The sequence below is a fragment of the Lepisma saccharinum genome, chromosome 8 (assembly GCF_977018435.1).
Source record: "Lepisma saccharinum chromosome 8, izLepSacc3.1, whole genome shotgun sequence".
NCBI lineage: Eukaryota > Metazoa > Arthropoda > Insecta > Zygentoma > Lepismatidae > Lepisma > Lepisma saccharinum.
The window spans coordinates 55,420,345-55,433,521 of NC_139236.1; the positions used below are offsets into that span (position 1 = coordinate 55,420,345).

The 13,177-nt window shown below is 35.9% G+C and overlaps 1 protein-coding gene across 1 annotated transcript in view; it reads left to right on the top strand.

Moving 5' to 3' along the window:
* Nucleotides 1–11,744, top strand: part of LOC145991013 (protein RRP5 homolog) — a 51,250-nt gene extending 39,506 nt beyond the window's left edge. Inside the window, exons 11-15 of the mRNA XM_083126672.1 lie at nucleotides 5,771–6,319; nucleotides 7,680–7,829; nucleotides 9,336–9,531; nucleotides 9,899–10,018; nucleotides 11,499–11,744. Coding sequence (XP_082982798.1) covers nucleotides 5,771–6,319; nucleotides 7,680–7,829; nucleotides 9,336–9,531; nucleotides 9,899–10,018; nucleotides 11,499–11,704 — 1,221 coding nt within the window. The 3' untranslated portion in view covers nucleotides 11,705–11,744. The remainder of the gene's footprint in view (nucleotides 1–5,770; nucleotides 6,320–7,679; nucleotides 7,830–9,335; nucleotides 9,532–9,898; nucleotides 10,019–11,498) is intronic.
* The last annotated feature ends 1,433 nt before the right edge of the window (nucleotides 11,745–13,177 follow it).

The window sequence follows — 13,177 nt, forward strand, 5'->3', positions numbered from 1 at the left end:
AAGAGAACAGTGAATTCATACTCATCTAGAGAGTTCCAAAGAACAATTGTCATCAAGAAATCAACTATGTGAAATGGGCCTTAAAGTTGATGTATCGTCGTGTGATAACTAGAGGGACGCAAGTACAATGTATCAAATTTACAGTAGAGAGGAAACAATGTATTCCTAGGAATATGTCTGACTGTTTAAGAGTCAGTATATTGGAAATATGTGACACCACTTTACTGCTAAAAGTTAGAAGTGGGGATATGTTGATCTGATGCTCTTCAGAGGAGCTTATTTAAACAAAACTGAAAACAACATTTTTGGTGTTACGTTCCTCTAGTTCTCATATGATGAAATTCTAATCAGATGAATATTCTATTAGCTGTATTCTGTGGCTGCACTGACATAATTGCAGATGCCCTTACTGATTCTAACTCATTCCAATGCTTGAGTATTGTGACAATTTAAGAATGCTCCAAATGGGTATTAGGGATGGACTGATGCAAAATTTTTGTCGACTTATAAAAGATTTACTGTTACCATTAACTGATATTTTCTTGAAGAACCCGAGCATCCAGGTAACTGTAATGGATTTTACTTCTAAAAATAATATGTGTACTAATGTGAATTATAGCTTCAAATTCATAAAAATGTCAAGAAAATGGCAAAATTTAGCACTAAATTGCAGGCTATTTATAAGGAATGGGCTAATTAGAAATTTTAGCCAATACTGATAAAGTACCGATATAAAATTTACAGATACCAATAACTAGAGGCATGCATATTTCATTTTTGATGAAAACACTAAATGTGAAATAACACATTGTAATGTTAATTTTTCATCTTTCTGAAAGGTGTGAGGTGCATTTTCCCACCCTGTTTTATCACAAAATAATGCAAAATAGACTCTTAAACATGAAATTTAGAGTTTATTTATTTGAAGGGGGATGAGAGAAATCTCCGCTACTGGTAGCTAATTTTTAACTCTTGTGTATAATATACCAATACCTCAAGAGTAGTTACTTGGAATTCTATCCCACTTCGAATTTTTGAAATACCACCCTGAATGTATTGAATTGGTAAAACCAGCAGATAATCAAAAGAGGAATGTTACTATAAGGGCAAGTCAAATCACATTTGCCTAATTGTGTAGTGACCTGGACAAAAGGTCTTGGTGCAGCTGACAGGCTTTCCCTTGAATGTTTGTACCATGGCCTAAAAATTGCGATATCCTCTGTACATTGTGGAAATGCTGTGATACATTTGTGTTGTGGAATGCCTTCAGCACTCAAAAATCTAATTGTTTCACTGATCCTCTACTTAAGCATTCATTGACGTACACACCTTTGTTTAACATGCAATAAAGCAGGACCCAATGTATCTTTCAGCACAATGTGCACTTCGAACATGTACCAACATAGAAGAGTTTGTTCTACAATATTGAAATCCAGGAACTCTTCTAACATTGGAAGCGGCCCCAGCACCCACCCAGTGTCCAATGACATGGGTACCTAGGGGAAACCCTGGGGGGTAAAGGCAGTCAGGGGCATGATGCTGATCACATCACCCCCACTCACGACCGGATCAAGAAAGTGTGGGGCGTTACCCCATATACGCCTTCATGGTGTGGTGCTAAGCACAGAGGAGCACTTTACCTTTTTTTTTCTACAATATTTTTAGATTTATTTGTGTAGCTATTGGAGTTTTATTAATTTTATTCCTGTGTAAAGAAGTCCATTTTTCCATTTGAAAGTTTGCAACAGAATTAATTGATATTCTGATGTTGCATAACTTGCTGGACAATACACTCTTGAAGGTATTGCATCAATAAAGAAATTCTAAATTTAATTTTAAAGAGTTTATTTTGTATTTTGCACTTTATTTTCCTTCCTTTGTGACCAAATGTGATAGGAAAATAACCTCAGAATTTGCAGACTTCAAAAACAAACCATGCATGACAGCTATAGTATTTTTTTTTTTGCATTGTATGATAGAATATTTTTTTAAAAAAAATTGTTACCCAAACAGCATTGGTACAGGCATGCATGTTTCGTTTTTGACCGAAACATGAAATAACATTTTCATGTTTCTGAAAGGCGTAAGGTGTATTTTCCTACCATCATCTTTTGTCACGAAATGAACTCTTAAACACAAAATTTAGAGTTTATTTACCGACTTGATACTTTCTGAAGTCTGAATTATCATGGAAAATTGGTTAATTCTGCTGTATATATTTCAGAAGCAAAAATGGATTTCTTTACCTAGTAATAAACTTTGTACTCTGATAACATGAATATGAAAGAGGAAATGTTAATTTTGTGTAATAAGTGTCGTTTTTAAATCAAATTTAGTTATATTAACCACTTTTACACCAAAATGCCATTTAAATACCGCTTTTGATCCTGAACTGTGCCCAGTTTATATAACGAAATCTTGATCTTTTATTCACCGTAGATATATCGCTCTACGTATTGGCTTTAACAAGAATTGATTAATATGAAATAAAATTAACTGTATGTGTAGCATTAGGTTTCTTATATTTTTAACATTTCTAGGTGTTTTTTTTCTTTAAATTTCACCAGGTTTAGATGCAGACAATTTCATATAGTACTATAGTATCATTACAGAATTTTTAGTTTAAAATTTTGGGTATGTTGAAAGTTATCCCTTCAGATTATTTTGATCCAACATAGAGATAGGAAAAAAACTGCAGGCATCATTCATGATTGAGTTGTTTTTAAAGAGTACTGTGAACTAACTAACTCGCTAGTCTTATCGAACCTGAAGATAATATGGCTGCAGCAATACAAGCCTTCCATCTGTCCCTATCCTGGCAAGATCATTCCAATCTTTTCCATCCGTACCAATTTCCTTTAGCTCCATCTCAACGTTATCCCTCCATTTTCATCTTGGCCTTCCTACAGGTCTTACTATCAGGATTCCCAACAAGAATCCTGTATATTTCTTCTTTCCTCTCGCATTCATTCTGTGAAGCCAGAGGTTTTAAGTTTGAATCCTGGATAAGGCATGGATGTTTAATTGTATTTCTTCCCTTACATATTTCATCAATTCATTGTTCATTCGCAGTGATTAACATTGAGACATAGAAAAGCAATGTAAAAAAAAAAATACTACGTCACAAACAGCTGATAATTACATATAGTTAGTGGTGTGCATTCTAGGTAGGCTAGGTAAGCTCTGCCTACCCAGGTAAAATAACAATAAGTGTATGTAAAATTGTAACACGCTCGAGTTATTACAATACGGTATCTTTTAGAGCGTGGTATCCTGTCGCACTACGGCTAGTATGCTAGTATACGGGTAGGTGCAGCATACTAGCCGTACTGTGACAGGATACCACTCTCTTATTTTGTGTATTGCTTTCTGTGTATTTACAATGAAAGATATTGTATTGCAATGGCTGAAAGTGCATTTGTAATTGATGAAGTGTTGAAGAAACCATTTGGATATCGCACTTTTAGTGAAAATCGTAAAGAAAAGGGAAGGGAATACTTCCGCTATTTTAATGTTCATCACATCAATATGAAATCCACTTTAAACTGTAGGTCCAGTCCTGATTAGCCTTACTGTGCATAAAGTGGACTTAAAACACGAAATCAATGAATCAATCAATATGCCTCTCCAACTAATTCTATCACCATGGATGTCCGGAAATGGGGCAAGGGTGGGCCACGACCTCCTCCCTGGAAAATGAATATCTACCTAAAAAGTCCTATATTTCACACATAATTTCATTTGTCACAGTAATTCATATTAATTATTATAAGAGCATTGAAGAATCATGATAATTTCAGACTGAAAGTGTTTTTTGAGGAGAATTCACTATTATTGACCCACCTGGAAAAAATACCTTGCTTGCCCCTCCTTGGAAAAAACCCTACGGACGTCCATGGCTCACAAAACATGAAATATCTCGGTCATTTACTGTTACTTGCTCAGTTACAGTTCAGGCAGTGGCGGTCCCAAAGCTGGTGGGGGTTTACTTTTCCTTGCTAATAAGGTTTAGCATAGTGCAGTGGGGAGCAGTTGGTCCCTCCCCTAATCGACACCACTGGTTCAGAGCCTACCTTAATGCAGCAGGCACTGCATGCCCCTGCATATAGTGTACATAATCATGTGTTTTGCATTCGGCAAGTTGAACTTTTGTATGCTCTGCAGGAAACCTGTAGTTACAAAAAATATTATTGGTTATTACCAGGGCTCGAAAAATCCCGGTTGCCAGGTCGCCATGGCAACTAAAAATTTCAGCTTCGCGACTGTGATCTTTTGCTGTAATATGTACGAAATTTTGAAGATTCTAAGTTCAAATTGCAGTGCAGCGTAAGTTAGCTAATTATTTTTTTTTTTTCAACATTGTAAACATTCCATAGAATCAGTAACAATTTCTTACTCTTTGTCCCCCATTTTCTGCTTTCTCAAATGATTTAGCGATGTTTTGAATACCGTGATGCTCAGCTTCTTATGCAGAATGTTTCAAAAGTCGCACAACCCAAATTTTGAAAATGTATGTCATGAAAACCATAAGAGATATTTACACCAGGTTTTCTGCATTACGAAGCCTCATCCATTGAAATTTTTCAATGCATAAAATTATCAGTTTACGCCATACAGAAAATTAGATAAATTAATGACTGGCAGAAGGCAGCGTTAAAATTTTTCCAGAAATGCACTTTTGAGAGAAAACTATGTAAGAAATTATCGGAGAGTCAAAATTAGATGTCTGATGACATGTCAATCTGTCATTTACGACCAATATTGGCCATGTGCAACATTTGATGGATTTTTGACTGATGATTTTATGGTCTGAGTGAAAAAGTTACATTTTTGGGACATATCTCCATAGATGGCAACACTAGTAGGTCGAAATATTGTCAACAAATGCACGCAACATGTGCCTAAGTATTGGCCATACATTTACATGCAAAATCATAAATCAAGATTTTGTGCCGAAATTGAACTCTTGAGAGAACCCTAGACTGCCTCTGGTTATCCTGAATTCTCTTCTCTGACTTTCACCGCTACTGTGCCGGTTTTTCTAATTGATTCAGCATGGCGTTTACATTGGAGCAGTGTGTGTGCTTTGCTGAAGAGTATTTTATGATACTACTAATTCTTACACTCACGTGCAAGAAGTTTTCAAAGAAAAATACCCTGCTTCTGCTGTACCTCTCAAAGCAACTGTTTTACGACAAGTCAAACACCAACAAATGATCTCACAAATGGTTAAAAGAGTTGGTATTTATTGTTGAAAATCAATTCTCAGATGTTTTCAGCAAAAGAAAAATGTTTTTTCAAATAATGTAATTGCTCTTATTTGGATAAATGCTAACATAAATTTATTAACCCAGTGATAGCTTATATGATCCATTTAGTGCAGAAAACCAGGTGTAAAAATCTCTTACGGTTTCCATGATATACATTTTCAAAGTTTGGGTTGTGCAACTTTTGAAACACACTGTAGCATGCACAATTGCTAATAGGTGGTTTCCTGGCACCTGATTTTCAGAGCTGGCGCCTAGCTTTGAAGAAAATTTTTCGATCACTGGTTATTACATCAAACCAATAGAACTGATACCTGTATTGGCTCAACCCTAATTTTAATCAGTGTTAACAAAAAGCTAACAGAATGGTATTGTAACTTGTTTAGTATCTTCAATCTCCCTACAAAGATGTGAAATTGCCATTAGGGATAAGAAGTTTTGGAATTTCCTCTCTTTGTATTAGTCATTTCTGTGTACCATAATTGCTTTTCTTATTTTCTCAGGGGCGTATAAATTTGAAGAAAAAACTCCATAAGGGGTATAGGCTTTCTGCAAGCAATTTCTACGTTGGACAAACTCTAAAGTGTTCGGTGCTCAGTTGCAATCCAGAAGAAGAAAAGTTGCTGTTGACACTTGACCCTGAGTCACAAGAGGATTTACATGCATCTGAAGCAGGAATCAAAATTGGGAAAGAATATGATGTACAAGTTTTGAAAGTGGATGCCATTGGTTTGATAGTTCAAGTTTGTGGTCAGAACGACACTGGAGTTATTCCATATAGTTTCCTCACAGATCACCCTTCTCTTAACGAGTGTGTTGCAAATGTTTACCAACAAGGGCAAAAGTTATGTGGTGTAATCTGTGTGACTATTCAGCATAAACCTTTGTTTACGAGTAGACAATTTTTAATACAGTTCTTAAAAACAAATTATGATTTGAACGGTAAATTTACATCGGGCCAAATAGTTCCATGTATAGTGCAGAAGTTAGGAGAAGAAATCACGTTGAGGATACTTCATAATAATTCAGTACAAAAAATATTGCCAAAGAAGGTATGTTTTTTCATTAATATATTGGGTTAATACAGTAGTATTATTGTTACAAATTTCACACATCTCAGACCATAGATGAATCAGTGTTTCCTCTATGTGCAAAGCTGAAATATATAAATACAGTGAAACCCCGATTTATATTCCCAGATATTAAATTTTCCTCAATTATATATACGTCCTCCTCCGTAGCCGAGCAGGTTAAGGCATTCACTCGTCTTGAGATCGTTCGCTGTGGGACGGCGTAGGTTTGAATCCGGCTCCGGTCGGAATTTATTCGGCCTACGTATAGGGCCGGTGGCAACCCACCATCGTGAGGAAATTGGGGAGCTTCGAATGAGTAAGCGTAATCCGGTCCCGGAAACCTTCTATAACGGCTGGGTATACGTTGGGCTGACCCCCTGACTATTCCAATACTGGTTGCAGATCTCCACGCTTAGAGGTGACGAAGGAAACCGTGGGAGGGAGACCGGCAGTCGGTAGGTAAGCCAAGGCCCTTCAGGGCTGTTGCGCAAAGGATTTATTTATTATTATTATTATATATACGTACATTCAATCTTGATCAAAAAATTGTTATAAAAAATTTTCTATTATATTTTCCTGCATTTTAAGTTTTTCCAGCTTGGTCCCCTGAAAAGTGTAAAATTGAGGTTCCACTGTATGTACACACACACATACCCAACCAAGACTTTGAACGTATGCAACTTTTGTACAAAAAGGGGTAGAGAGATGAAACTTACACTGGGTATTAATTCTGTCCATGTGGATATTTTGTAAACATTAAGAAAATCCTTCTCTACATGAAAAAGTTACTAAGGTGTAAAAAAGTTTTTGTACGAAGTAAAAACAAACATGGATAAAAGACAACTGTGATAAACGTCATAGTGTATCTATGGTCTGTATGAATATTTAAAGAACGATAAATCTTTATGCGTTACAGATGATTTATGGTGTTAATTATGACAAATTCATAAAGTGTGTTTTTCAAAATTATGTGTTATACTGGCTACATTGGTCGTGTCAGAGGACAGTACAGGGTGTGTCTGACATCTGGCTATGCTATTTAATCAATGTCCAGATGAAAGAAAAGATATAGGAGAAAAATGATAATTGGAGATAATTTTAAGGGAAATTTGCATTCACCACATGAGTTTTTCCAAAATTCTTACTGCTTTTATTAGAAAATTTTGATTTCCTCCGAATTTCCATAGTAGCTGTAACCCTATCAGTTTCCCCTGTTTAAAACCAATACTCACAAATGTTGGTGATTTGGATCCTTCATTGAACTGTATGTACAGTTATATGAAATTTACTTTAAATTGTGCTCTTGGGTACATTATTGGATATCTTTTATGATTGACAGATAATCTTGGATGATTTGAAAGTCAGCACATTGGAAGATTCGAATCTGCAGAGAAATGACGTGTTGATGGTGAAATTGAAAAGTGTACAAAATGATAAAATTGCTGCTATCAGTGTCAAAGTATCCCACTGTTGGGATGGAAAGTTGCAGGTAAGTCAGATTATACTTCTATTTATAATATTTCAAGTTACAAGTAGCAACAACAAAGGAGAGATGGAGAAATAACATCCTGTTAGGGTTACTGGGTTGATCATGATGATGACCACTGTTATTGACATCAGATTTTGTATTTGTATTTTGTGCATGATGTAAGCTCTACCACACAACTTTTTATTGATGTGTATACATGTTTTGTATTCTCTACCTCCATTCCCTACCTTTTTTTAAAAAAACTAGATGTCGAAATATGCAGCTTCTTGGGCATTGCAGTCATCTTGTAACTTACATTTATTGAGGAGGTCAATGAACCATTCAGGCTCTTAAAGGCCCATTTAGAATTTTATATCAGATCGGTAGAATATTGGTTATCAGTATTGGTAAATTTTATATTGGTACTTTATCGGCATCAGGCAAATTTTCATGTCTGATCATCCCTACTGGAAATCTTAACGGCCTCAGGCTGCATCTTCAGTTGTAGATAAAAGATTGCAGAAACATTAGTAAGTGTTAACCTACAAAATTGCCAGGTCTGGAGTGAATATTCCAGTTGGTATGGGAAAAGGTGCTTCCCTCAGCAGGCTTGATGAAAATGTTGAGTGGTAGGGTGGGGAGGGGTTAATGTGAGGAGAAGGGGGAGTCTTGGGAATGGGAACGAGTGGTGGAGATGGGGTTGCTTGAGAAGTTTCAGAGGCTTTATTCAGGCCAGAGTGTGTGGTTCCTCTCATGGCTGATACATGTAGGCTGCCCTCTCATATTTTCCATGCTGAGGTGTTGATGGATTGATGGAAGGATTGGTTAATTGCTACCCATAAACAGTCATCGAAAGGGGTCTTGTGACTTGGTATGGAGGACAACAATAAAGTTTAGGTTTTTTGGGGTGGGAGAGTGGTTGTTGATCCTGAGGTTGCTTTCTGTGGATGTTCCTCCCAGGTACCACAGGTGTTGCAGATAGATGAGGTTTCAGGTGTGGTGAATGTTTGGTTGGAGGGTAAATTTCCCCAAGGCAGTATGAGATTGAGGGGTTACATTTGTGATGAAGAGAGGGGTGGGTATTGTGGACCAGGATGTTTTTGGATAATGGGGATGGGTGCTTGGAAGCAACTCTGGGAAGATGTTTCTGGTGTTGGGATCACTGTGGAGAATGCGATCTTTTCAGAAATCACTTAAGTGGCAACCTCTCTTCCACAAAGCACCCCTAGCACCTGTATGGAGAGTCAGTATAATCCTAATTTGTATTTTTCTTATTTTATTTTCCTTTTCTGCCTCATTAGTCTAATTTTGGACCATATAGTGAAACCCCGATTTTACAGTTTTCCACATCACACATTCAATCTTCACATTGGTGCACTGTGTCTTGTCCAGATTCATGCATGTTTGCCCCTTCATTAATTTCATATCATCAGCATTCATCCTCGCAATTAGTGCAATGTGACAGAGAGGTGATGCAGAATAAAATACAATAGACATTGTGCATTTTTTCACATCTCTCTTTTCCAGTCATGTGTGGACTTATTGGAATCATACCTGTTGACTGTTGACAAAATAACCAAGAGTTGGCAAGAGAGAGGAGAAAAGCTGACAAAATATTCTGCTGGTGAATATATCAAAGGAACTGTGGTGGAGATTTCAAAGGATGGAGTGCTTCTTGACGTTGAAGGTGTGCAGGCCATAGCTCACTCTTCCTTAATCCAAGGTAAGCACTGATCGGCCATTTGAGTTTTTCACAAGTTGTATGAATTCTACACTATTTTTATTCATCATCATCTATAAGATGCGAGATATCTTATATAAATGCATAGACTAAATTGGATGGCACCTAATATAGAAGTCTCATGTGCTAGGTTTGCTAACACCTCCCCAGTACCATCTCTGCCATGCCAAAGTGCACTACAAAAACAGTTCTTCCTTATCACCTCCCATACAACTTTTTGTTTCTGTACATTCACATTTACTAACATTACACTTCATATTTTTCACTGAGTCTCTTTAAGTGTTATTTCTCTTCTAGGTGTAAATTCATATTTTTCACTGAGTCTCTTTAAGTGTTATTTCTCTTCTAGGTGTAAATTTAGAAAGAGGGGATGTAATTCCAGCTAAGGTATTGTTCGTCAATTTACCCATGAATTGCCTGGAGGTGTGTGTGCAGTTGCATACCACGAACAAGGTTAAGAAGACAGAAGGTATGTTCATTTTCCATTCCGAGCTATTTCCTGCATGTCCAACTCCCAATTTTTGGAATAGATAGATTTTCCTGGTACTATCTATCCTTTTGGGCTCATACTAGGCACTTGAGGGACCATACTTTACTATTACGGCAGTTAAATAGTTCAGGGCCATTGTGCCCACTCGCGTATCGTAACAACAGCACGTTTTTTGGTCACGACCTTTGCTGGTCAAAAACTAACACAGAAAAGAGGCGTGAGGGCTAACCTCACACATAATAAAGTAATTTGCTACCTTTCCTCATGACGTCATAGCCTGGGATGCTTCCCATTGGCTGACTGAGGTCACCTGTAGCTTGGATCAAGTAGTTTCAAGTCTGGCCACAAGGTGTCAGGCTAGGATGGAGGTTTTTTCAGCTCTCGAATGTTTTTACCAAAAAACATATTTTTTGGTGTTTTTTATGCACATTTATGCTAACTGAGTTAAATGGATGGTATTTTTAAGATAAGGAGGTTCTTCTGCACCTACACAAATGTTATCTTGAAAATACGTAAATAAATAAAAATTTCGTTTAATAAGTAAATTATAGCACATGGTGCTCATGCATGAAAAATGACTTTGGCGTGTTGATAATAACTTATTTTGCCATGAATTGCAGATTTTTCTTGAATTTGGGCTGTTTCATATGGTTTTTGGGCACTAATCTTAATTTCTGCTTGTATCACTAGTAAACCAAATTGCTTCCCATGGTAGCAATGAGCCTTGCACTTGAGTGGAGTAGTGTGGTGTTTTGTTAGTATTTGGGAATGTATACCCAATCCTTGATTGGTCATATGTACTTAATTTTACCATTTTAATTATATTTCAATACTACGTTTTTCTCAGTTATACGTTTTTACCCTTCTGTCCCCCATAAAACTTATAACTGAGATTTCACTGTATTGTCACTCCAGAAAATGACCAAGGATACACAAGAAGATGAAATCCTCCAGATACAGAGGATGAATAAGAAGATGCAACTCAGGAGCCATTTGTAGCTGGTATTTACTGAATGATTAGAATCAAGCAATTCAGAATTGTTTTTGCCATACTAATAAAGTGAAAATAAAAAAAAAATCACCGATAACTGATATATTGAATTTGCAAGTGTTTCATGAAGAACCTGACTGGTTCATTTACCCTTTTACTGTATATATGGAACCATGCAACTCCCAATAGGGTTTGATTTGAAAAATAAATTATGTATTTAGATGTTTAACAAAACGAGGTTATAGGGATTATACTTTTATGTTCATTAACAGTTATAACAAAATCAGTAATTAACAGTTATTTACAGGCCTCTTATAGAAATATCAGATCAGTAAAATTATGGCAAATTTGTGAATGTGTAAACTGGTATTCATTCCTTTATTAGCTAATACTAACATAGTACTGATTGATCTGCCCCATTCCTGCACAGTAATGAAATTTATTTGATTTTTCTATTTTCTTTTTCAGGTAACAATGAGTTGCCACAACCAGGAACTGTGGTTAAAGCCGAGATCATTTTAATTAAAAAGGACTTTGTTCTGGGTGTTCTGAAAAATGGCAGTTGCAAAGGGCAGTTGGTGCATCTTCTATCAAGACAACATATTAATGATTATGTTGGAAATTTTGAGGGGTATAGTCTAGGAGATACTTTCAAAATCCACGTTGAAAAGTAAGTTGTACAATTTGTAAAGGTTACATTTGGATTTCTGGAAGTGGGAGAAGGGAAGCTGTCCCCCACCCTCTCTGAATATTGAATGCTGACTTTTTTACATTGAATGCATATGCTATTAAATTTCTTTCATTGACGACACAATGCAGTAATTATAATAGTGAACTGATTGAATTAAGTAGACCTAAAGTAAGATTGATAGAGGTCCATCCCAAAAATGGCAGAATTTCAAATTCAGGGAGTTGTTTTTCAAACTTGCTGGGATGTACAAAAGATCGTAACAAGAGAACCAATTGTCATAGAGGAATTTTTTGCCCCCTGGAGTGAGAGAAGACTTGGCGGAGGTGAATTTCCAAAATGTTTAACTATTTGTTGTAATAGTTTTTCTTGTATGTACGCATTGCTTGCATTATAGAATTATTTTCCTGTAGTTTACGGTTATTACAAGCATAAGAAAACAGTTTTTCTTTGTGACGTTTCAGGAGAACACACGCTCCTTTCATCAGACATTTATTTTCATTTTGATTAAAGATACAGTTATAACAATGGTTAGTAATTTTTTAAACAAAAAGAATCTGTTATATAATGGATGTTGTCAATGTTACATTGTTGTAATATAGCAACTTAACTGTGAAAAAACAGTCTGTTTTATTATTAAATTATGAATCCAAAATATCATCAGGTAATTCAAATTCATCATTGTTTTCACAAAGTCTCTTGATGTTTTCTGTTACATTAAATTTTAAAGATGGTGGCTTACTCCATTTGTGAAAAAGAAAACTCCATACTGGATCTATGTTACCATTTTCATTATTTAATTTATTCCAGTGTTCTTCTGCAATGAACGAAGCTTCCCAGACATTCAACTCTGTGTTTCCCGTTAATCTTTTTAAAACCCTTCTCTTTTTAATCAAATGCTTCTCTTCGATGATATGAGTTGACAAACCTGTTCTTGGGTTTAGATTTATAATGTCCAAATCGTGTTCGTGCCATCTTATTGCCATTTTCCTTGCTGTTTGTCCCACATAATCTTTTGAACATGAACAACTTATATTATATATTCCTGTGGTTTCCACATCTGGTAGAGAGTTTCTCATTTTGAATTCATTAAATGTGCATTCCAAACTCCTTGGTGATTTAAAAACAATTTTGAAATTAAAACTTCTAAAAATTTTTGCAATTTTATGTGAGAATCCCTTGTGGAATGGGATGCACACAAATTTCTTTTCAACAGATTTTTCATCTTTGTCTGTATTTCTTTTTTCCTTAAGTTTTCTTGCAACTTGTTTTTTGATTTGGTTTATTCTGTTAGTATGAAAGCCATTTTCTTTTGCTATATTAAAGAGCCTTTCTTCTTCATTTTTGATATCCTCATTATTAGAACATAGTCTTTGTGCTCTCAGGAAAAAATTTAAAAATATGTTATCCATTGTTATACGCGAATGTTCTGATTTGGCATGGATGTATTTTTCCCCCG